Source organism: Salvelinus namaycush, chromosome 4 (genome assembly GCF_016432855.1).
Source record: "Salvelinus namaycush isolate Seneca chromosome 4, SaNama_1.0, whole genome shotgun sequence".
Taxonomy (NCBI): domain Eukaryota; kingdom Metazoa; phylum Chordata; class Actinopteri; order Salmoniformes; family Salmonidae; genus Salvelinus; species Salvelinus namaycush.
Window position 1 is genome coordinate 29,143,879 of NC_052310.1, and position 24,926 is coordinate 29,168,804.

General features: G+C 41.7%; 1 protein-coding gene across 1 annotated transcript in view; it reads right to left on the minus strand.

Moving 5' to 3' along the window:
- cpn1 (carboxypeptidase N, polypeptide 1) overlaps positions 1–24,926 on the minus strand; it is a 155,194-nt gene that overhangs the window by 42,262 nt on the left and 88,006 nt on the right. The window contains exons 4-5 of the mRNA XM_038991648.1: positions 18,572–18,748; positions 18,388–18,499 (exon numbers count right to left, since the gene is read on the minus strand). Of these exons, the coding sequence (XP_038847576.1) occupies positions 18,388–18,499; positions 18,572–18,748 (289 nt within the window). The remainder of the gene's footprint in view (positions 1–18,387; positions 18,500–18,571; positions 18,749–24,926) is intronic.

Here is a 24,926-nt window from a genome sequence, read left to right on the forward strand (position 1 = left end):
GATGAACAACCTGACGATGAATCATCCAACAATTAAAAAAACAAGATATCATTGACTGATCTCTCTCTCTGTATTTATCTATTTCTCTCCCCTCTCCCCCCCTCTCTATATACTGTACCAGGCAACAACAAAAAAGAAAAGACGAATGACATTAACTTCTGAGTGTTGAACTGTTGTCCACTCTATAGCCATGCTGGTTATTATCTGACCCTGCTGATCATCTATGAACGTTGGAACATCTTGAATAATGGTAAGGCTTCAAGGGGCACCCAGCACAGCCAGCAGAAGACTGGCCACCACTCTGAGCCTGGTTCCTCTCCAGGTTTAATCCTAGGTTTATGATTTCCAGGGAGTGTTTCCTAAATGCCGTGATTCTGCATATGCATATGCATTGATTTGTATTTGTATTTATTTATTTAACCTTTATTTAACTAGGCAAGTTAAGAACAAATTCTTATTTATATGGTTTGTTCCTGGGACGTCCATAAGGACATTTAAAAGACGCTCTTAGAAAGAGCCTGGAGGTTTTTGTCTAGTTCCTGATGGTCTCAAAAAAGATTGTACCCAGGGCACGCACACATTTTTACATTTTTTTTTACATTTTAGTCATTTAGCAGACGCTCTTATCCAGAGCGACTTACAGTAGAGTGCATACATTTTATTACATTTTTTTTTTTTTTTTTTACATACTGAGACAAGGATATCCCTACCGGCCAAACCCTCCCTAACCCGGACGACGCTATGCCAATTGTGCGTCGCCCCACGGACCTCCCGGTTGCGGCCGGCTGCGACAGAGCCTGGGCGCGAACCCAGCCCAGCCTGGGAGCGAACCCAGAGACTCTGGTGGCGCAGCTAGCACTGCGATGCAGTGCCCTAGACCACTGCGCCACCCGGGATGCCTCGGTATCACCTCAGTATCATTACACAGCACCCCTTGTTACTGTTGCCAAGCCCTACAAGGCCCTGATTGGTGAACCACTGATCCATTCACATCTCTTTGTCTGTTGGCAATGTTATGGACACCCACACACAAACAAACAGTGCTTTTAATAACATATTGGGCCCATACTTGCGAACATTAGAAACAGTTTGAACTCAAACTTGTTCTCTGTCTCAAGACCAGTTGGACATGATTATTTCCTGTAACAGATTCTGCATCAGCCAATTACAAATATTGACGTAGTTGGACATGATCAAACACTTTTTCATGAAAGCGTCCTTAATTAACAGAAGTCAAACTGTCATGACTTCCGCCGAATTCGGTCCCTCTCCTTGTTCGAGCGGCGTTCGGCGGTCGACGTCACCGGCCTTCTAGCCATCGCCATCGCCGATCCACTTTTCATTTTTCATTTGTTTTGTCTTTGTCTTACACACCTGGTTTCAATTCCCCAATTACTTGTTCATTATTTAACCCTCTGTTCCCCCATGTTTGTTTGTGAGTGTTTGTTTGTTTTGTAATATGGTCCGTTATTGTGGGCTCGAATATTTTGTGATGTATTTGTGGAATCTTGAGTAAATACGTTTATTACTAATATCTGCTGTCCTGCACCTGACTCCTCTACACCAGCTACACACAGGCATTATTACACAAACTGCACGATCTGCTAATCAGAGTTACTAAAACACATGCAAAATTTCAGCTGGATGAACATCTCACAGCGAGCCTGGCTACTGGTAATTATTGCAGTTTGCACCAAGTTCGAATCTCGGGTGTACATTAAACTTGAATGTTCGATCACATGGATGTGTGTGAAATGGATAAGCAAAAACGTGGGATTTTGTCATATATGCGAAAAAATTGCCTTTAGAATGTCAGCTGGTCAGGTTAGCAGAGGGCTAAGTGTTCCAGGTTATCTGGGAAAAGCTAACATGTAATGTTTTATCATGTGCATCTACATTGTGGTCCTGTGTGAGTCAGCTGGTAGAGTATGGCACTTGCAACACCAGGGTTGTGGGTTTAATTCCCACGGGGGACCAGTACGGAAATGTATTCACTCGCTACTTTAACTTCTTATGGCTGCAGGGGCAGTATTGAGTAGCTTGGATGAAAGGTGCCCAGAGGTGCCCAGAGTAAACGGCCTGCTCCTCAGTCCCAGTTGCTAATATATGCATATTACTATTAGTATTGGATAGAAAACACTCTAACGTTTCTAAAACTGTTTGAATGATGTCTGTGAGTATAACAGAACTCATATGGCAGGCAAAAACCTGAGAAGAAATCCAAACAGGAAGTGGGAAATCTGAGGTTGGTCGATTTTCAACTCATCGCCTATCGAATACACAGTTGGATATGGATCGGCTTGCACTTCCTACGGCTTCCACTAGATGTCAACAGTCTGTAGAACCTTGTCTGATGCCTCTACTGTGAAGTGGGGCCGAAGGAGACAGGAATGAGTCAAGTCTTCCATGACCTGACCATGCTCTGACCATGCGCGTTCACATGAGAGGGAGCTCTGTTCCATCACACATCTGAAGTCAATGGAATTCTCCAGTTGGAACGTTATTGAAGATTTATGTTAAAAACATCCTAAAGATTGATTCAATACATCGTTTGACATGTTTCTACTGACTGTTACGGAACTTTTTGACATTTCGTCTGCTTTTAGTGAACGCGCTTCCTGACTTTGGATTTGTTTACCAAACACGCTAACAAAAATAGCTATTTGGACATAAATGATGGACATTTCCAAACAAAACAAAAATTTATTGTGGAAGTGGGAGTCCTGGGAGTGCATTCCGACGAAGATCAGCAAAGGTAAGTGAAGATTGATAATGCTATTTATGAGTTTTGTTGACTGCATAATTTGGCGAGTAACTGTATTGCTTCCTTTTGTGGCTGAACGCTTTTCTCAGATTATTGAATATTGTGCTTTTGCCGTAAAGCTTTTTGAAATCTGACACAGCGGTTGCATTAACTTCTTGTCAATAGTGGGGCGCCATTTCGACTTTGTAAAAATTTGTTCCCAAATTAAACTGCCTCGTACTCAATTCTTGCTCGTACAATATGCATATTATTATTACTATTGGATAGAAAACACTCTCTAGTTTCTAAAACCGTTTGAATTATTTCTCTGAGTGAAACAGAACTCATTCTGCAGCACACTTCCTGTCAAGGAGTGAGATTTCTGAAATCGAGGTCTCTGTTCTAGGGTCAGTTTATAAATTCCCATGTAAGCTATGGGGCTACATGCACTGCATACGCCTTCCTCTAGATGTCAGTAAGCGGTGAGAATTTGAATGGAGTGGATTGCACCATCTGGGGCACTATAAAAGCTCATGGAACGGAAGGTCCGACCTTTTCAACGGGGCGCCTGACGCAGGAGGGACATCACAATGGCGTCCTGAAAAGCTTTTGTTTTAGCAGTTCTATATCTCCGGCTCTGATTTAATTTGATTTTTGTCTTAAAACCTCTTGGCAATAGGGGGTGCTATTTGCACTTTGTAATAATTTCGTTCCCAAATTAAACTGCCTCGTACTCAATTCTTGCTCGTACAATATGCATATTATTATTACTATTGGATAGAAAACACTCTCTAGTTTTCTAAAACCGTTTGAATTATTTCTCTGAGTGAAACAGAACTCATTCTGCAGGACATTTCCTGTCAGGAAGTGAGATTTCTGAAATCGAGGTCCCTGTTCTAGGGTCAGTTTATAAGTCCCCATGTAAGCTATGGGGCTACATGCACTGCATACACCTTCCTCTAGATGTCAGTAAGCGGTGAGAATTTGAATGGAGTGGATTGCACCATCTGGGGCCCTATATAAGCTCATGGAACAGAAGTACCGTTCTTTTCAACGGGGCGCCTGGCGCAAGAGGGACATCACAATGGCGTCCTGCAAAGCTCTCGTTTTAGCAGGTCTATATCTCCGGTCATGTTTTTATTCGTTATAGTTGTTAAAGACATCATAAGGTAGTTAATTTAAACCGACTTATAGCAGTTTATATCAGTTTATTGCGATTTTCTGGGATTTCTTTGTGACGCGCTATCAGGAGTTGGACACCTTTCCGGCACATAGCTAACGTTAGCGGCTATTTCGACAGGAGAAGAGGACATCTTTCAACCAAAAGACGATTGTTCTGGAGAAAGGACACCTTGCCCAAGATTCTGATGGAAGCTCAGCAAATAGTAAGCAGTCTTTATGCTGTTAATTCGTATTTATGTTGACAAATGTCAAATAATAATTCCGCCATGAATTTCGGTGCGGTCTCGCTTTAGCGCACGCTGTATTGCGCAGTAACGTTAATTTTAAAAATCTAACACAGCGGTTGCATTAAGAACTAATGTATCTTTCATTTGCTGTCCAACATGTATTTTTTTAGTCAAGTTTATGATTACTTATCGATTAGAATAGGTGCCTCTCCAAGATGGCGCCGGACAGATTGCTTGAAGTTTTGGCCACTAATCACATTGTATAACCACGATTTGTGCCGCTAAATATGCACATTTTCGAACAAACCCTATATGCATTGTGTAATATGATGTTACAGGACTGTCATCTGATGAAGAATATCAAGGTTAGTCAAAAATTATATATCTTTTGCCTGTTTGTTACGATCGCTAACCTTTGCTGCTGGTAAATGGTGTTGTGTTTCTGGCTATTGTGGTAAGCTAATATAATGCTATATTGTGTTTTCGCTGTAAAACACTTAAAAAATCTGAAATATTGGCTGGATTCACAAGATCTGTGTCTTTCATTTGCTGTACGCTGTGTATTTTTAAGAAATGTTTTATGATGAGTAATTAGGTAATACACGTTGCTCTCTGTAGTTATTCTAGTCGCTTTGGTGAGAGTTGTGATGGTGGCTGCAATGGTAAACTATGATTTACACCTGAAATATGCACATTTTTCTAACAAAACATATGCTATACAATAAATATGTTATCAGACTGTCATCTGATGAAGTTGTTTCTTGGTTAGTGGCTATTTATATCTTTATTTGGTCGAATTTGTGATAGCTACTGATGCAGTAAAAAAATGGTGGAGTAAAAAAAGTGGTGTCTTTTGCTAACGTGGTTAGCTAATAGATTTACATATTGTGTCTTCCCTGTAAAACATTTTAAAAATCAGAAATGATGGCTGGATTCACAAGATGTGTATCTTTCATCTGGTGTCTTGGACTTGTGATTTAATGATATTTAGATGCTAGTATTTACTTGTGACGCTATGCTAGGCTATGCTAGTCAGCTTTTTTACTGATGGGGGTGCTCCCGGATCCGGGTTTGGGAGGAATTAGAGGTTAAGAACAAGTGTATCTTTAATTCTATGTAAAACATGTATCTTTCATCAAAGTTTATGATGAGTATTTATGTTATTTGACGTGGCTCTCTGCAATTTCTCCGGATATTTTGGAGGCATTTCTGAACATGGCGCCAATGTAAACAGGTTTTTGGATATAAATATGAACTTTATCGTACAAAACATATATGTATTGTGTAACATGAAGTCCTATGAGTGTCATCTGATGAAGATCATCAAAGGTTAGTGATTCATTTTATCTCTATTTGTGCTTTTTGTGACTTCTGTCTTTGGCTGGAAAAATGGCTGTGTTTTTCTGTGATTTTGTGGTGACCTAACATAATCATTTGTGGTGCTTTCGCTGTAAAGTCTATTTGAAACCTGACATTTTGGTGGGATTAACAACAAGATTACCTTTAAAATGGTATAAGATACATGTATGCTTGAGGAATTTTAATTATGAGATTTCTGTTGTTTGAATTTGGCGCCCTGCACTTTCACTGGCTGTTGTCATATCGATCCCGTTAACAGGATTGCAGCCATAAGAAGTTTTAAGCCACTCTGAAGAAGCACATCTGCTAAAACATACAATGGCTTGCGAAAGTATTCACCCCCTTGGCATTTTTCCTATTTTGTTGCCTTCCAACCTGGAATTAAAATAGAATTTGGGGGGGTTTGTATCATTTGATTTACACAGCATGCTTTTCAATTTGAAGATGCAAAATATTTTTTATTGTGAAACAAACAAGAAGTTGAAAACTTGAGAGTGCATAACTATTCACCCCCCTAAAGTCAATACTTTGTAGAGCCACCTTTTGCAGCAATGACAGCATCAAGTCTATTGGGGTATGTCTCTATAAACTTGGCACATCTAGACACTGGGATTGTTGCTCCATATACTGATTTATTTAATCTAGCAAAACTAACCGCTTTCTTGGCAAACATGCGTTTTTTCGGTGCGGCCCGTTGTCCAGCCCTTTGTCCACTGATCTCCACGGATCGTTGTTGGCATGTTTGTATGCTCTGCAAAAACATGTCCACATTTTTAGTACACAATCATTTAAAAAATATAGATTTTTATTTAACCTTTATTTTATTTATTTTATTTTATTACACAGTATGCCTACACATTGATAGGCTATATACATTTAGTTTTGTTTTGAAAATGCACTGAAACAAAAATACCTTTAATTTGGTGATCTGTCAGCTCTGACTCATTTTCAAGTCCTCTCGTGGTTACGGTTCTGCTGGAATGGGTAGCATCATAGAAAGAAGCTGGCTTGATGAAACAACGTCCATTTCTTCTGTTCTCTTTGGTCGCAATGTCATTTTTTGCAGGTAGGGGGGGGGGGGGGTGTTCACACCTTAAGTAGCCGGGCTATAAAGAGTCTATTGTCCTGCTAATCGGGCAACAAGTGTTTGAAAACCTGTTTTCAAAATGCCACCAGCTGTCCATCACTGCTGTAAATAAAAACACAGCATCTTGTTTACATTCTTTATTGTAACCACAATGTCACAAATAATTTGTATCTAGTTTTTGTAAGGTTTCCAATTACTTTTAGAGTTTGGGATTTACAAATGTGTGCTTTTCATGTAATTTTCATTAAATCCAGTTCGGATTTAAGTTTAACTTTTGAGTAAAGCCTTTAATGAGAGGTCTAATGCTTTAATATTTAATAAGATCTGCCCCCCGAATTCATATCTAAGGGGCATTTTTCACACCATTATTAGTTACATTGTTTTAGTTTGAACGTGCAGACTGGTTATAAGAACAGCGGGAACGTTTCCCTAGTCAGTGCCATTATTAGCGCAATACCACTTAAAGTGTTGCTTTGTGCTGCCCAGTGGGTCAGGGTGGGGGTCCACCCCCCTCCCCCTTCCTCCCTTCCCCATGGGCTAGGTCCGTCTTCTGTGCGTGGCTCTGCGGCCCATCCCGTGCCCCCAGCCCTCGTGCCTTGAACCTCGCACGCCCACCGCTGTTTCAGTGGATACAGCTAGAGAACTGCAAGGCAATTGTCACGTTCGTTATAAGGATCGGACCAAGGAGCAACGTGGTATGCCTACATTCTTATTTATTAAAATAATGAATACTGAACAAACTAACAAAATAATAAAACAAACCGTGAAGCTATACAAACGAGTGCTGACAGGCAACTACACATAGACAAGATCCCACAAACACCAAAGGGAAATGGCTACCTAAATATGATCCCCAATCAGAGATAACGATAAACAGCTGCCTCTGATTGGGAACTATATCAGGCCACCATAGACATACAAATCACCTAGACCTACAAAAACCCTAGACATACAAAAAACCCTAGACAATACAAAAACTAGCGTACCCACCCTAGTCACACCATGACCTAACCAAAATATAAAGAAAACCGAGATATCTAAGGTCAGGGCGTGACAGCAATCCCATTGTGCCCCACCGGGAGCCATGACCAATATATATTGTCCTGCTAATAACATGGATAATAATATAACTGTGAGAATGTCCAAGGGGCTTTTATATAATTCTAAATGAATAATAATAATCGCTTTGTTTAAAAAATAACTATATTTTGGAGATGATTTAGTTTTCAAATAATGTAAAATGAGCGAGCAAATGGCCATTCTTGAACATGGGGTGAGACATTGTTTCTAATTTGTAAATAAAGCCAGTTTGTTATTTAGAATTATTTATTTCTGTTTTCAGAGGGAGAGAAACCAAAAACCTACAATCATCTCATGGGTCTCTCAGTCAAGGACGGCACAGGTATTGAATCAGCATCTGTAGCAACACAGTTTGCACTGGTATGCAGTGTCTTAGACCACTGTGCCACTCTGGCGCTGTACAACATGACTGGGCGGGAGTGGAAATAGTCCAAACAAAATAACAGAATAAAAACCTTAGTCTAACAACAGTTTTAGTAAGTAGTCCTGAAGTCGTGCACAGTTATCAGTTTCTATTTAGGTTTATGTCGCCCATTCATTGTCAGTGAGAGACACAGTAGGACCCAAAAGAATAATCAGTCATAACCCCTTGCGCTGGTCTGGAGCACTGAAGTAGTGACGCAGGGGAGCGGTCTAAACCACAAATGCTCTCTAAATCCTGCAGCATAATCACAAAACTTCTAGTGGATCAACCACTATAGGTAACCTAGTCAAATAATTAACATCCAATCACATTAATCGTTACTCTCTCGCGGGAATTCCACTAGCAGTCCGTATATAGCCAAACGTAGCTGCTGCTCATGCCGTTTGCTCAAAAATTGATAAATGATGATACTACCAGCAGTACTACACCTGCACCTGTCGACGACACAAGTTGTTCTGCTTCCACGAGCACATCCAAAATTAGCATCAGTAACTCATTTGTTGTTAGCCCAGCTAGCATGGACACTAACCGTTGTGAATCTGATGCAGCCGAAGAGCTACTGCCTCCTTACCCATGAAAACACCAAACATCAGACAGGGAACGTTGGACCATCGAAGAGGCGCAAATTGATTTGGGGTTCACTTTATATTGGGAGTAGTGCCTTTCCTCAGCCACAGTGTGTTATATGTGCAAAAGAACTATCTCACAACTCGATGAAACCTTCACTCCTGTGCAGACATTTAGAAACAAAACATGCCAATTTGAAAAATAGTTTTTTTGAGCGAGAATTAAGACGACTTTCGAGTAGTAAGACATGTATAAAAGCAACAGATACCATTAACAACAAGGGGCTAGAAGCGTCTTATATGGTGAACTACCGAGTGGCTAGGACAGGCAAGCCCCATGCTATTGTGGAGGACTTAATTCTTCCTGCTGCCGCGGATATGGCTGGAACAATGCTGGGGGAAAAGGCCCAAAAAACTATACAGACAATGCCTTCATCAAACAACACTGTTTCACTACGCATCAGTGACATGGCAGGATATGTTTTGAAACAATTACTGCTTGCATACAAGCCAGTGAATTCTATGTGTTACAGTTGGATGAGTCACCAGACTTGGCAGGCCTGGCACAGCTCCTGGTATATGTAATTTACTTTTATGGAGGATCAATTAAGGAAGACATCTTCTTCTGCACACCACTGGAAACCAGGACAACAGTAGAGGATATTTTTTAACTTCTCACGAGTCACAAACCCGGATCCGGGATCCCCCCCATCAAAAAAGCTGACGAGCATAGCCTAGCCTAACGTCACAGGGATATCATATAATATAATTTTCATGAAATCACAAGTCCAATACAGCAAATGAAAGATAAACATCTTGTGAATCCAGCCACCATTTCCCGATTTTTAAAATGTTTTACAGCGAAAACACAATATGTATTTCTATTAGCTAACCACAATAGCAAAAGACTCAACCGCATATTTTCACCATTTTTCTACCGCATAGGTAGCTATCACAAAACCAACCAAATAGAGATATAATTAGTCACTAACCAAGAAACAACTTCATCAGATGACAGTCTTATAACATGTTATACAATAAATCTGTTTTGTTCGAAAAATGTGCATATTTCAGGTATAAATCATAGTTTTACATTGCAGCTACAATCACAAATAGCACCGAAGCAGCAAGAATAATTACAGAGAGCAACGTGAAATACCTAAATACTCATCATAAAACATTTATGAAAAATACATGGTGTACAGCAAATGAAAGATAAACATCTTGTGAATCCAGCCAATATTTCAGATTTTTTAAGTGTTTTACAGCGAAAACACAATATAGCATTATATTAGCTTACCACAATACCAAAACACACAACCGCATTTATCAGCAGCAAAAGGTAGCGATCGCAAAAAAACAGCAAAAGATATAAAATGATTCACTAACCTTGACAAACTTCATCAGATGACAGTCCTATAACATCAGGTTATATAATACACTTATGTTTTGTTCGAAAATGTGCATATTTAGAGCTGAAATCCGTGGTTATACATTGTGAAAACGTAGCAACTTTTTCCCAGAATCTCCGGATATATTTCTGACACTCACCTAATCTGACCAAATAACTCATCATAAACTTTACTAAAAAATACATGTTGTACAGCAAATGAAAGATACACTAGTTCTTAATGCAACCGCTGTGTTAGATTAAAAAAAAATAACTTTAGTACGACATACAGCTTACGTTATAATGAGACAGCGCCCGCAATGAGGGCGGAAAATAGGAATAAACATTTTCCACAGAAATACGAAATAACATCATAAATGGTTCCTACTTTTGCTGAGCTTACATCAGAATCTTGTACAAGGAGTCCTTTGTCCAGAATAAATCGTTGTTTGGTTTTAGAATGTCCTCTTCGCCTGTTGAATTAGCAACCTTAGCTAGCCAAGCGGCGCGAAGATGTCCATCTTCACCAAAGAGAACGGAAAACGCCAAAACTCCCGATAAACGTTCAATAATCTGATAAAACTATATTGAAAAAACATACTTTACGATGATATTATCACATGTATCAAATAAAATCAAAGCCGGAGATATTAGCCGCCTATACCGAAAGCTTTTCAGAAGCCAATGCAGATGTCCTTCCCGCGCCTTGCTAGACAAAGGAAATTGGGGTCACGTCATTCCAAGAGCTCTTGTTCGACCTCAGATCAAGCTAGACACCCCATTCCACCTCCCACTGCCTGTTGACATCTAGTGGAAGGCGTATGAAGTTCATGTATATCCATAGATTTCAAGCAAATGAATAGGAAGGCCCTGGAACAGAGCCTCGATTTCAGATTTTTCACTTCCTGACATGAAGTTTGCTGCAAAATGAGTTCTGTTTTACTCACAGATATAATTCAAACGGTTTTAGAAACTTGAGAGTGTTTTCTATCCAATAGTAATAATAATATGCATATTGTACGAGCAAGAATAGAGCACGAGGCAGTTTAATTTGGGCACGATTTTTTACAAAGTGAAAATAGCGCACCCCTATTAACAAAAAATTAAGTACTGGACAGCTTTGTGACATCAAATGGACTTAGGTGGTCAAGATGTGTTGATAACTGTATTGATGGTGCAAAAGCCACGACAGGGAGACTTAGTGGAGTGGTAATGCATGTGCAAGCAGTGCCCTATGCAATGATATGGGCATGTAACTCTTTTACAACATACAGACGTGCGCTGGTTATCAAAGGGCAAAGTATTGACATGTTTTTTTTAAATTGAGAGACAAGCTTAAAGTTTTCTTTACTGACCATCATTTTTACTTGTCTGACTGCTTACATGATGCCGAGTTTCTCACATGACTGGCATATCTGGGTGATGTTCTTTCTCGCCTGAATGATCTGAATCTAGGATTACAAGGACACTCCGCAACTATATTCAATATACGGGACAGAATTGAAGCTATGATTAAGAAGTTGGAGCTCTTCTCTGTCTGCGTTAACAAGGACAACCCACAGGTCTTTCCATCATTGTATGATTTTTTGTGTGCAAATGAACTCAAGCTTACAGACAATGTCAAATGTGATATAGCGAAGCACCTGAGTGAGTTGGGTGCGCAATTACGCATGTACTTTCCCGAAACGGATGACATAAACAACTGGATTCGTTATCCCGTTCATGACCTGCCTCCAGTCCATTTACCACTATCTGAACAAGAGAGCCTCATCGAAATTGCAACAAGCGGTTCTGTGAAAATTGTATTTAATCAGAAGCAATTGCCAGAGTTCTGGGTTAGGGTGTGCTCAGAGTATCCTGCCTTGGCAAATCGCGCTGTTAAGACACTGATGCCCTTTGCATCCACATACCTATGTGAGAGTGGATTATCGGCCCTCACTAGCATGAAAAACTAAATACAGGCACAGACTGTGTGTGGAAAATTATTTAAGACTGAGACTCTCTCCAATACAACCCAACATTGCAGAGTTATGTGCATCCTTTCAAGCACCCTCTTCTCATTGACCTGTGGTGAGTTTTTCACAATTTTCGATGAACAAATAAGGTTTTATATGTAAGATGGTTAAATAAAGAGCAAACTTATTGTCACTTCCCACGAGCCGGGTTGTGACAAACTCCCACTCATTCTTATGTTTAATAAATGTATTGTATAGTGTGTGTGTGTGTGGCAGGCTTACAATGATGGCAAAAAACAACATTTGAGAGTGCGCTGACCCTGGTGCTAGAGGGGGTACGCAGCTGGAGGTTGAATGATTGAAGGGGTACAGGACTATAAAAAGGTTTGGGAACCACTGCAGTCTTGGGGGTGCATGCAAAGAGTGAAAATCTTACAGCTGAAATACTATTCAGATGTATTTGAAGAGTTTTGAGAGTACTCCTTTCTTATTTTCTTTACTCAACCAGTACATCCACTCAAATAAATGGAGATGCTTCTTTAAACTTTTTTTGGTCCGATTCTCCCTTAGCCTCCAGACCTGCCCCTTTATTGTCTACCACGCTCTTTCAATGTGTTGTGTGTGTGTGACATCACGTGAAGATCAACATGGTTGTTTATGTGGTTGACTGTCTGGTGATTGTAACCCAGCCTATTCAGAGACCTGACATATGCTCTCCAGCAGTCACTCAGAATGGTGGAACCTCTTCGCAAATGTTGTCTGATGTTTCCTATGAAAAGTTGTCCACCATTTTAAGAACTGGGCGCCGTCTGTTGTGTTCGACCTCCATCATCCCAAACACCTAATCCCGTCTTCTTCATGTTGGACCCATCCTTCTGCAATTGTACCTAAAGATAGGAACAAGTTATTTTGTGACAGGGAGTTGGCCAGTGGTTAGTCACGCCTTGTAATGGCGGGGGATCAGTAAATCCATGGGAATTAGCATAATGTCACTTATGACACAAGCCAAGGTCTGATGGGTGAAGTTGTATAATGTTGAAATACCCAAAACTTGATCCTAGGAAACATCACTGATGATGTGTCCAAGAGCACAAAGATGTATTTATCAAATAATTCAGTATATGAAATTGGCAAGCCCTCTATTTCTTTAATCCATATCAGTGTATCCACTGAAGAGTACTTTAAAAAGGCAACTGATTACCATAAGTCAAATATATCAACAAATTATCTCTCAGCTCCCAAGCCCAGATAATGGATGTTAATACATCAAAATAGATAATGCTATTCATTTCTCTTGTGCGAGAACTTGTATTAATCTATCACCACCAATCTCCGTGGAGAATTTGATCCAATTTGGAAACTCTTCCTCTTGAACCTCCTCAGGGCTTTATTGCAGACCTTCTGAGAGGTAAGACAAATGTTAGTGATATGAGAGGTCTTGAGTGTCCCAGGGAAGCATGACTCTCAGCTTCTATATGGGGGGGGGGGGGCAGCAACAAAATCAACTCTCACTTAGGGTGACACTGCTCCTGTCTCATGTGGAAATACACTTTAATGGAAGTTGTCACAAAATAACTGAGTTTGAGTTTGTCTGTTGTTCCTATTTGAACTGAAATGCACAGTAAACATTGTAATATTTGATAAAACATTCCGACTATATTTAGTCAGCAAAACAGGCATTTTAAAATTCAAACAAATTGAGTAATCAAAGTAATAACTGACACATTGATTATCAAAATAGTTGTTTGTTGCAGCTCTAAAAACAGTACTCAAAACACATTTGTAAAAGCTTTTGCTTCATTTGACTGAATAGTGTAGGCTCACAAGAATAATACATTAGGGCAGCAGCAGTGGTGCAAGCCTCTCCAGTCGCGCCATGCTGCCCTTCTCGACCTGCCACCATGACAAGTAACCTAAATACCTGTGGGAAACACTGGTCGGGATGGGTGGCAAAGCAAGCTCAATGTTGAAAATCTTGGAGAGACCCTTTAAGTTGTCCAGTAAATAAGTATCCCAAAAGACTGATTATTAAAAACACCCTTTTGCATAAAGTTTTTTAAGTGAGCAAAATGTTCCTCAGAGTGAATATAGGTAAACAAAACTGGTGGGGTTTTCAGAGTCAAAATTGCTCATTATTCAGTGTTGATCGACAACTGTAACAATCACAATGCACCTCTCTCCTCTGAACAGTTTATGTTGAGAGGTGTCTGTTACTTGAACTCTGTGAAGCATTTATTTGGGCTGCACTCTGAGGTGCAGTTAACTCTAATGAATGTATCCTCTGCAGCAGAGGTAACTCTGGATCTTCCTTTCCTGTGTCGGTCCTCATGAGAGCCAGGTTCATCATAGCGCTTGATGGTTTTTGCGACTTCACTTGAAGAAACTTTCAAAGTTGTTGACATTTTCCGTATTGACTGACCTTGATGTTATCAAGTAATGGTGGACTGTCATTTCTCTTTGCTTATTTGAGCTGTTCTTGCCATAATTTGGACTTGGTCTTTCACCAAATAGGGCTACCTTCTGTATACCACCCCTACCTTGTCACAACACAACTGATTGGCTCCAACGCATTAAGAAGGAAATAAATTCCACAAATTAACTCTTAATAAGGCACACCTGTTAACTGAAATGCATTCCAGGTGACTACCTCATGAAGCTGGCAACTGTTAAGGATACAGCATGTTCTGGTTGTAAATGCTAATAAAAAATAAACTAAATATTGTGAGTGGTTGACGCTTGCTCCAGATGTGCAGTGGAGAGAGCAGTCTTCCACCTTCCACGAAAGATAATCACAGAATTTACATAAAATTGCTTGTTCCTGTGTAGAAACATTGTAATTACAATACTTTTCTTTATAACATTGTAATAACTGAAAGTGCGATATACCCTGCCAAATATTTAGTAATATTGAAAGTACATAGTGTAATTACTAAGGTGCTGTAACAAACGTTTTCCTAGAATAAGATGGATTCCCATTGACCACAACTACATGTACTGTATTGGGTGTCTGTATCGTTGTAACATAGTAACTACATAGTAATTACATGAGTAATTGATGATGTGTTTCACTTCACATTAAGTTGATTGTCCCTGTGTAGAAACATTGTAGTTATGATACTTTTCTTTATAACAACATTGTAAGAACTGACATTTTGATATATCCTGTGAAATATAATATTACGTAGTAATTACTGTACATGTAACTACTATAAGCCATGCATTTAATTTTGTAAGCCATGCATTTAAACTTGTCATATAACCCCCTATTCCACCCAATATACAACATCGTGGGTTGAAACACTCTACATTGGTCATACAACTGTTTTAGATCTATATTTTGCATATCATTTAAATGTTTATAAGGAGTCTTGGAGATGTTTTCAAAATAAGTGGTCTAATATTGAACTATTATGCAGCACTTTACTTGTGATTGAATGGGATACTGATACACCTTTTTGTTGAGAATTGCCAATATGATAACTAACATACATTTTATTCTTGTTACAGGATCTCTTTCTTTATACAACAGAAATGCTTGCCAGACTGCGGGTCATGGAGAACCCTGATATTCGGAAGCTTGTATTGCCCTCTGGAATACCTGCTACCGTCGCTGATCTTAGCTCAATTGTGCCAGAGACGGCTTCAAGGGGATTTTAGTCTACAGTACATGGACAGTGAATTTGGAGATCAGTGCTTTTCCTTGACGGACACTGATGACATTAAGAACAAAGACACAATCGAAGTTGCTTACCTTGACCCCCCCCCCCCCCCCCCCTCCAAGTATTGGACACCAGCTCTACCATGCTATCGGATGACACCTGCTCCTCTGGGTCCCGTGACACTGTGATATGGTCCTCTCCACTTTGTTTCCTCCAATACTCACTACGTCAACAGTGTGTCACTACATCAGAGTGCGCAGCTGAACACTGTATGCTGGAAACACTTGGTTTGTTATTATTACTAAAACATAACCAAACTTTGATAAACATATATACCAAACTTCTTTTTGCATGGGTTCTGTGACGCGGTTAGCTTTTAAGAGCTAGGGACGCTATTTCTTGTCCCAGAGTCCCGCTTAACTGACAGGTTAAAGTCTGCTTGAAAGAGCCACTAACCTAGCTAAGCTGCTAACGTTAGCCGTCAAGCTAACAAAGTTGGTTCCAGATGAGTTTTCCAATGGAGCCCTCTTTGTCTAGAAAAGTAAATGAACAGTTCCATACGCTGTAGGAGATGTATCTACTACGCTTTGTTTCGGGACAAACTGGATCACTCAGAGTTCCAATGCCACAACTGTTTGCTTGCCGAAGATTATAGGCTTAAGGTGGCTTCCTTGATCACGCAGGTCGCCAGCCTACGTAAGAAACTGGCGAATGTTTACCTTATCTGTGCCGGTGGCTGGACGGAATTCGCGCAAGCAATTCCGTTATTCCGACTGGCTGGTGTTGCCCGGAGTCCGTTTGCCAGGGAAGCCTCTCCTCGTGCCTCTCCTCCCCCATATCTGATGGCGGAGACGAAGGAGCACAGCAAGAGGAGCATGGCAATAAACGATGGTCGTATGTCACGAGCCGTGGAAGCTGAAGACAGTGGTCTCCCGCAAAGTTGTCTACACTCCCAATGAGAGGCCCGGAGCGGATACAATCAATGAATAGTTTTGCTGCCCTGGAGCCTGATCTTCCTGCACCTTCGTGGGATACCTGTGTCTGCGGCCGCTGTGCCTACTCCTACTCCTTCCCCTATGATTCGAAATCGACGTCGACAACCTTCTGTTCCTGCTCTACAACGAGCGGGGCTTCTCCATCTATCAGAGGCCTGCATCAACCTTGAAGCGTGGGAGTGTGCGAAATTCCTCGTCCTTCTCGCCAGCCGTGATTTTGGGCAGCTCCATGGTAAGAACTTTTACTGTTCCTGGTGCAAAAACAATGTCCTATCCATGTGCCTATGAACCAGATTTATGCTGTTGTCACTGTAGGAAGTCCACTGTGTGCAGCTCACCCTACACTAACATAAATAAACATGAGAATATCTACTTCTGCTAAGCTTCCCAGTAAAACAATGAAAATAAGCAAGCATCCCAGAAAAGTGCTCAAAATAGCCCACATTAACATATATAGCTTAAGAAACAAGGTTAATGAAATTAATAACTTGCTAGTAAGAGATGACGTTCATATTCCTGAAACTCACTTAGACCAGTGGTTCCCAAACTTTTTATAGTCCTGTACCCCTTCAAACATTCAGCTGCGTAACCCCTCTAGCAGCAGGGTCTGCGCACTTTCAAATGTTTTTTGTTGTTGCCATCATTGTATTCCTGCCACACACACACTATACGATACATTTATTAAACATAAGAATGAGTGTGAATTGTCACAACCCAACTCGTGAGAAGTGACAAAGAGCTCTTATAGGACCAGGGCACACATAATAAAAATAATCAACAATTTTGCTCTTTCTTTAACCCTCTTACATATAAAACCTTATTTGTTCATCGAAAATTGTGAAAAACACCACAGGTTAATGAGAAGGGTGTGCTTGAAAGGATGCATATAACTGCAATGTTGGGTTGTATTGGAGAGAGTCTCAGTCTTAAATAATTTTCCACACACAGTCTATGCCTGTATTTAGTTTTTCATGCTAGTGAGGGCCGAGAATCCACTCTCACATAGATACAGTATGTGGTTGCAAAGGGCATCAGTGTCTTAACAGCGCGATTTGCCAAGGCAAGATACTCTGAGCGTAGCCCAATCCAGAAATCTGTCAGTGGCTTCTGATTAAATACAATTTTCACAGAACCACTTGTTGCAATTTCGATGAGGCTCTCTTGTTCAGATATCGGTAAGTGGACTGGAGGCAGGGCATGAAAGGGATAACAAATCCAGTTGTTTGAGTCATCTGTTCCAGGAAAGCACTTGCGTATTTGCGCACCCAACTCACTCAGATGCTTTGCTATATCACATTTCACATTATCCGTAAGCTTGAGTTCATTTGCACACAAAAAATAATATAATGATGGAAAGACATGTGTGTTGTCCTTGTTAATGCAGACAGAGAAGAGCTCCAACTTCGTAATCATAGCCTCAATTTTGTCCCGCACATTGAATATTCAGTGGTTTGCGAAATTATTAATTTCCTATTTTGAATCATGATTCTTCAAGTTTTTAGATAATCATTCACCGGTAGGGGGTGGTCCTGCGTGCTCTCGGCATTAGTGAATCTAAAGAACGAAATGAGTCAAAAGTTCCGAACATCCCATCACTAAAAGCCAGTAACTTTATGATCAAATGTTATCAATGTACCAGCAACCGTAATTTTTCATACATTGGTCATCACACTTTGATCTGGGTTCATCCAAATATCAATACAGGACCTTTTAAACTCACCTTTGGACAGAGAGTACCAGCTGGCTCCATTGGTGATCCCTTCATCAAAAAAATCTCCACAGTTCCACCCCTTATGCATCCAACTGTGGGCATACGAATACGTCCTGGCCAACTGTAAGTACACAAAGACACATGTTTCAACATGTGCTATAATGTGACTGAGCTTTTGTTAATGCACCCGTACCTTTTTGAATATCTTGTCATCTGGGGTTGCGGCGTATGTGGTCTTGCCTCTGATGCGGGGGTCTCTTGACTTGTCAAAGGGGTAGTTGGCCACCACTGCCCCACCATGCAGGTTAGCAGACAGAACAAAGTTATAGTTCTGCATCCACTTTATCACTGCCAGTGTCTCCAGTTCAACCTGTAGGAGGCCAATGAGAGAGTATATATATTTTTTTAATGTATACTCAGCTTGTATCAGACAATTTAACACTCAGCACTCAAACAAGGTATTGAAAAAAAACTTGGTTAGTGTAAGATTATTTTATTTTTAGTTGTATTTACTTTATTACAAGGTGTGCTTGATGAAATCAAGAGCAACTTTATAAATTGTTCATACTTATTATTATTATTATTTTTCACTTTCCTCCGGAAACTGTAGAGCCAAAACCTTAAAACTAACAACAAAAACTCTAAAACGTCTAGATTGCCACTGGTCAATGTGCTTGAAAAAAAAACGTTTTTGCTAGTACTTATACTTTTCACACTAAAACCATAATGCATTAATCCCAATGCATTTCAAAGGCCATAGAGTTGAATGGTAAACATGTCCACTGTAATTATCCTTCAACCGTTTAAGCTAGAAACGTCATTCACACTTTAAAATGTGCAGACCGGTCTGGAATAGGCTGTTTGTATACAGCTTTTTGATACCATTTATATAATTTTTCAACTTTAACCATTTTAAATTAGCATTAAAGCTCCATAGACTTCAAAGCCAATTTTGGATTCGCCACTGCTTTTGAAGCATTTTAGCTACAAACACCAACACAATGTCAACATTTGCAGACTGACTCAAATTCAATTGCCTTTCAAAAGATTGTTGATACTATTTGTACTTTTTAAACTACAACCATTTTACATTTTCATAAAAGCTCCATAGACTTCAAAGGCAAACTTTAAAGGAGATGTTTGCTTTTTTAACCACCTATAGTTGATGTCCACGCCCCTGTGGAAATCTAATTAGCATAATAATAAAAAATCAACATCAAAATCGGTCAGTTGAAGGTAGAGGTATCAGATTTTTTGTGTTGTCGCTCTTCCGTATCTGTGGTGAAAGGTGGCAAAGCTAGAGCGGTGTTTGTCAGACCATGAGACATCCGAAAATCGGTCTTCCCTCGAAAGAAAACATCTGTAGCATCTGAACAGTTTGGGTTACACACTAATATGACACAGTACAGCAAGACTCTCACGAACACGTACATGTCGGTTGTTTTGCTCTAGGACGTCCACCAGCCTCACAAGACTAGTCTGAAGGTAGCCGGGTACCATTTTAAAAGTGAATGGAAGAATTGTATACATGGAGATAGTTTAGTGCCCAAAATAAGGGATTAAATACATGTAAAAAAAAGTTCTGATCATTCTTATTTCTCTCAGACAGCCACTTAAAGAACAAATTTCCTTTAGATTATTTTTTATTTTTTACTATCTGTTTATCCATGTATGAAGCTGTTGTTCAATGTGTTTCTATTGGATAATAACACTAAGGCCAAATTCAATGTTTCATGATATAATTTTTTGATAACTTAAGGGGTCCTAAAATTCTAAATCAAATAGCTAAATGATCCTTGGTATGACCATCTTAAAACAATTCAATATGTTAGCTTAGTAGAACCCAAAAGAGTCTAGCCTAGCTGGTTAGCTGCCTGCTGTCTGACAAAAATCACTATTTCAGTAGTTCTTCAAAGTATATAAGGCATACTTTTAAGAATGCTAACAACTATCAATCAATTAGATGTATTGTCAGGTAGAGATACCTAAGCAACTGTTCTTTAGCTCTCTCGTTGTCTCTCTATCGCTTTTCCTGTCCGTGTGTCTGCCAGCCCCACAGGCTTGCCCAGGTAAGAACCAACAAGAATAGGTCATTGTAGTTAATTACCACGTTTTCTGCGCTTAAAGGGTGACTGCACTTTCTGATTTGGCCTCATTTTATATTTGCTAGCGGCCATGACTGAATTCAAACGTGAGTTGGTTTTGGAAAGTGGTTCAATGTCTCTTGTGTGTGTTTGCAGGTGGAAAGAGTTAGACAAATTATTTCGACAATTAGCTTCAGCCAGCTGGTGTGCGACCATGGAGATATTGGTTTGACTTTGGATATCCTATCTCTGGGGCTAGTTAGGGGCGGTCAATAAATTACACAATGTAAATGAGACAATATTTTCATGTTGCACACCTTTGTTTTTCCATTAAATGCTTTCAATATTTGTACGGGAATTTTTAGGTCAATTAAATTTGGAGCCATTGAAATTTTAACATAATTAACCGTTGGTCTTAACTAGCCCAAAGTCAATCAAATTTACCACGGGCATTATGGTTGGGTCGCGTGCAGCTGCACTCTGAATTGATGATTACTTGTGTAATGCCAGATGTAGGCATGTGGGAAGGATTGAAACAAACCCAACCTTCATTTACATTGTGATGCCGTAATGACCACAGGTCTCACTAAACTCTGTTTTGGATGAGACTGACATGACCAAAGTTATCCTATTTACACTTTGTAGTACATTTTGAAGGTAGAACAAGTGTTTCTGACACACCGATGAGGCTGTTTTCTAAATGAGAAGTTGTTTTTTAGGGGCAGTTGCTCTTTAACTTCTTCTGGCTGCAAGCCCGAGGCCGGCCACAATATGACAACAGCCACTTCAAGTGCAGGGCGCGAAATTCAAATTATATTTTTTAGAAATATTTAACTTTCACACATTAACAAGTCCAATACAGCAAATGAAAGGTACACATCTTCTGAATCCAGCCAACATGTCCGATTTTTAAAATGTTTTACAGCGAAAACAGCACGTATATTTATGTTAGCTCACCACCAAATACAAAAAAGGACAGACATTTTTCACAGCACAGGTAGCATGCACAAAGCCAACCTAACTAACCAAGAACCAACCAAACTAACCAACAAACAACTTCATCAGATGACAGTCTTATAACATGTTATTCAATAAATCTATGTTTTGTTCGAAAAATGTGCATATTTCAGGTATAAATCATAGTTTACATTGCAGCTACAATCAGAAATTGCACCGAAAGCAGACTGTAACGGCATGCAGCGGGTTGTGAATACATAATGATTTATTAAAGCAAACGACGAAACACGAAAACAAACACTTGGAAGGATTACAAAATAACAAAAACGAATGTAGACTGACCTAAACCATGAGAACTTACATATAACACGAAGCACGTAGGAACAGGTACAGACTATAACAAACGAACGAACAAACGCTACAGTCCCGTGTGGTGCGCAGACACAGACACGGACGACAATCACCCACAAACAAACAGTGAGAACAACCTACCTTAATATGACTCTCAATCAGAGGAAACGTCAAACACCTGCCTCTAATTGAGAGCCATACCAGGCAACCCAAAACCAACATAGAAACAGAAAACATAGACTGCCCACCCAAAACTCACGCCCTGACCAATAAACACATACCAAACAACAGAAAACAGGTCAGGAACGTGACAGAACCCCCCCCTCAAGGTGCGAACTCCGGGCGCACCCCTACAACTCAAGGGGAGGGTCTGGGTGGGCATCTGTCCGCGGTGGCGGCTCCGGCGGTGGACGAGGACACCACTCCACCACTGTCTTTGTCCCCCTCCTTAGCGTCCTTTGAGTGGCGACCCTCGCCCCCGACCATGGTCCAGGAACCTTCACTAAGGCCCCTCCTACATAGAGGAGACAGCTCAGGACAGAGAGGTAGCTCAGGACAGAGAGGTAGCTCAGGACAGAGAGGTAGCTCAGGACAGAGAGGTAGCTCAGGACAGAGAGGTAGCTCAGGACAGAGAGGTAGCTCCGGACAGAGAGGTAGCTCCGGACAGAGAGGTAGCTTAGGACAGAGGGACAACTCTGTACTAATGGCAGCTCCGGACTGAGTGGCAGCTCCGGACTGGGTGGCAGCTCCGGACTGGGTGGCAGCTCCGGACTGGGTGGCAGCTCCGGACTGAGTGGCAGCTCCGGACTGAGTGGCAGCTCCGGACTGAGTGGCAGCTCCGGACTGAGTGGCAGCTCATGACTGGAGGGCAGCTCATGACTGGAGGGCAGCTCATGACTGGAGGGCAGCTCATGACTGGAGGGCAGCTCATGACTGAAGGGCAGCTCATGACTGAAGGGCAGCTCATGACTGTAGGGCAGCTCATGACTGTAGGGCAGCTCATGACTGTAGGGCAGCTCATGACTGTCTGGCGGTTCTGGCAGCTCCTGACTGGCTGGCGGCTCTGGCAGCTCCTGACTGGCTGGCGGCTCTGGCAGCTCCTGACTGGCTGGCGGCTCTGGCAGCTCCTGACTGGCTGGCGGCTCTGGCAGCTCCTGACTGGCTGGCGGCTCTGGCAGCTCCTGACTGACGGACGGCTCTAGCGGCTCCTGACTGACGGACGGCTCTAATGGCTCGGGCCAGACGGGCGGCTCTAATGGCTCGGGGCAGACGGATGGCTCAGAAGGCGCTGGGCAGACGGATGGCTCAGACGGCGTTGGGCAGACGGATGGCTCAGACGGCGTTGGGCAGACGGATGGCTCAGACGGCGCTGGGCAGACGGATGGCTCAGACGGCGCTGGGCAGACAGATGGCTCAGACGGTGCTGGGCAGACAGATGGCTCAGACGGTGCTGGGCAGACAGATGGCTCAGACGGTGCTGGGCAGACTAACAGTGCAGGCGGCGTTGGGCAGACAGCCGACTCTGACCTGCTGAGGCGCACAGTAGGCCTGGTGCGTGGTGCCGAAACTGGAGGCACTGAGCTTGAGACACGCACCACAGGGAGAGTGCGTGGAGGAGGACCAGGGCTCTGGAGACGCACTGGAAGCCTGGTGCGTGGTGTAGGCACTGGTGGTACTGAGCTGGGGCGGGAAGGTGGCGCCGGATATACCGGACCGTGCAGGCGTACTGGCTCCCTTGAGCACTGAGCCTGCCCAACCTTACCTGGTTGCATGCTCCCCGTAGCCCGTCCAGTGCGGGGAGGTGGAATAACCCGCACTGGGCTGTGTTGGCGAACCGGGGACACCATGCGTAAGGCTGGTGCCATGTACACCGGCCCGAGGAGACGTACTGGAGGCCAGATATGTTGAGCCGGCTTCATGGCACTTGGCTCAATGCTCACTCTAGCCCGGCTAGTGCGGGGAGGTGGAATAACCCGCACCGGGCTATGAACACGTACAGGAGACACCATGCGCTCTACTGCGTAACACGGTGTCTGCCCGTACTCTCGCTCTCCACGGTAAGCCCGGGAAGTTGGCGCAGGTCTCCTACCTGACTTCGCCACACTACCCTTTAGCCTCCCCCCCCAATACATTTTTGGGTTGTACTTGCGGGCTTCCAGCCTTTCTTCCGTGCTGCCTCCTCATATCGTCGCCTCTCCGCTTTACATGCCTCCAGCTCCGCCTTGGGACGGCGACACTCCTCTGGCTCTGCCCAGGGTCCTTCTCCGTCCAGAATCTCTTCCCATGTCCAATCCTCCTTGACCCACTGCTGCTGTCGTTGCTGTCCGTTAACCCGCTGCTTGATCTGGGTTTGGTGGGTGATTCTGTAACGGCATTCCTCCTCCTCTTCATACGAAGAGGAGGAGTAGTGATTCGACCAAAATGCAGCGGGTTGTCAATACATAATGATTTATTAAAGCAAACGACGAAACACGAAAACAAACACTTGGAAGGATTACAAAATAACAAAAACGAATGTAGACTGACCTAAACCATGAGAACTTACATATAACACGAAGCACGTAGGAACAGGTACAGACTATAACAAACGAACGAACAAACGCTACAGTCCCGTGTGGTGCGCAGACACAGACACGGACGACAATCACCCACAAACAAACAGTGAGAACAACCTACCTTAATATGACTCTCAATCAGAGGAAACGTCAAACACCTGCCTCTAATTGAGAGCCATACCAGGCAACCCAAAACCAACATAGAAACAGAAAACATAGACTGCCCACCCAAAACTCACACCCTGACCAATAAACACATACCAAACAACAGAAAACAGGTCAGGAACGTGACACAGACAGAATAATTACAGACACCAACGCCAAATACCTAAATACTCATCATAAAACATTTCTGAAAAATACATAGTGTACAGCAAATGAAAGACAGGCATCTTGTGATTCCAGACAATATTTCCGATTTATTAAGTGTTTTACAGCGAAAACACAATATAGCGTTATATTAGCTTACCACAATAGCCAGAAACACAAACCATTCCCCAGTAGCAAAAGTTAGCGATCGTAACAAACCAGCAAAAGATATATAATTTTTGACTAACCTTGATAAGCTTCATCAGATGACAGTCCTATAACATCAGGTTAT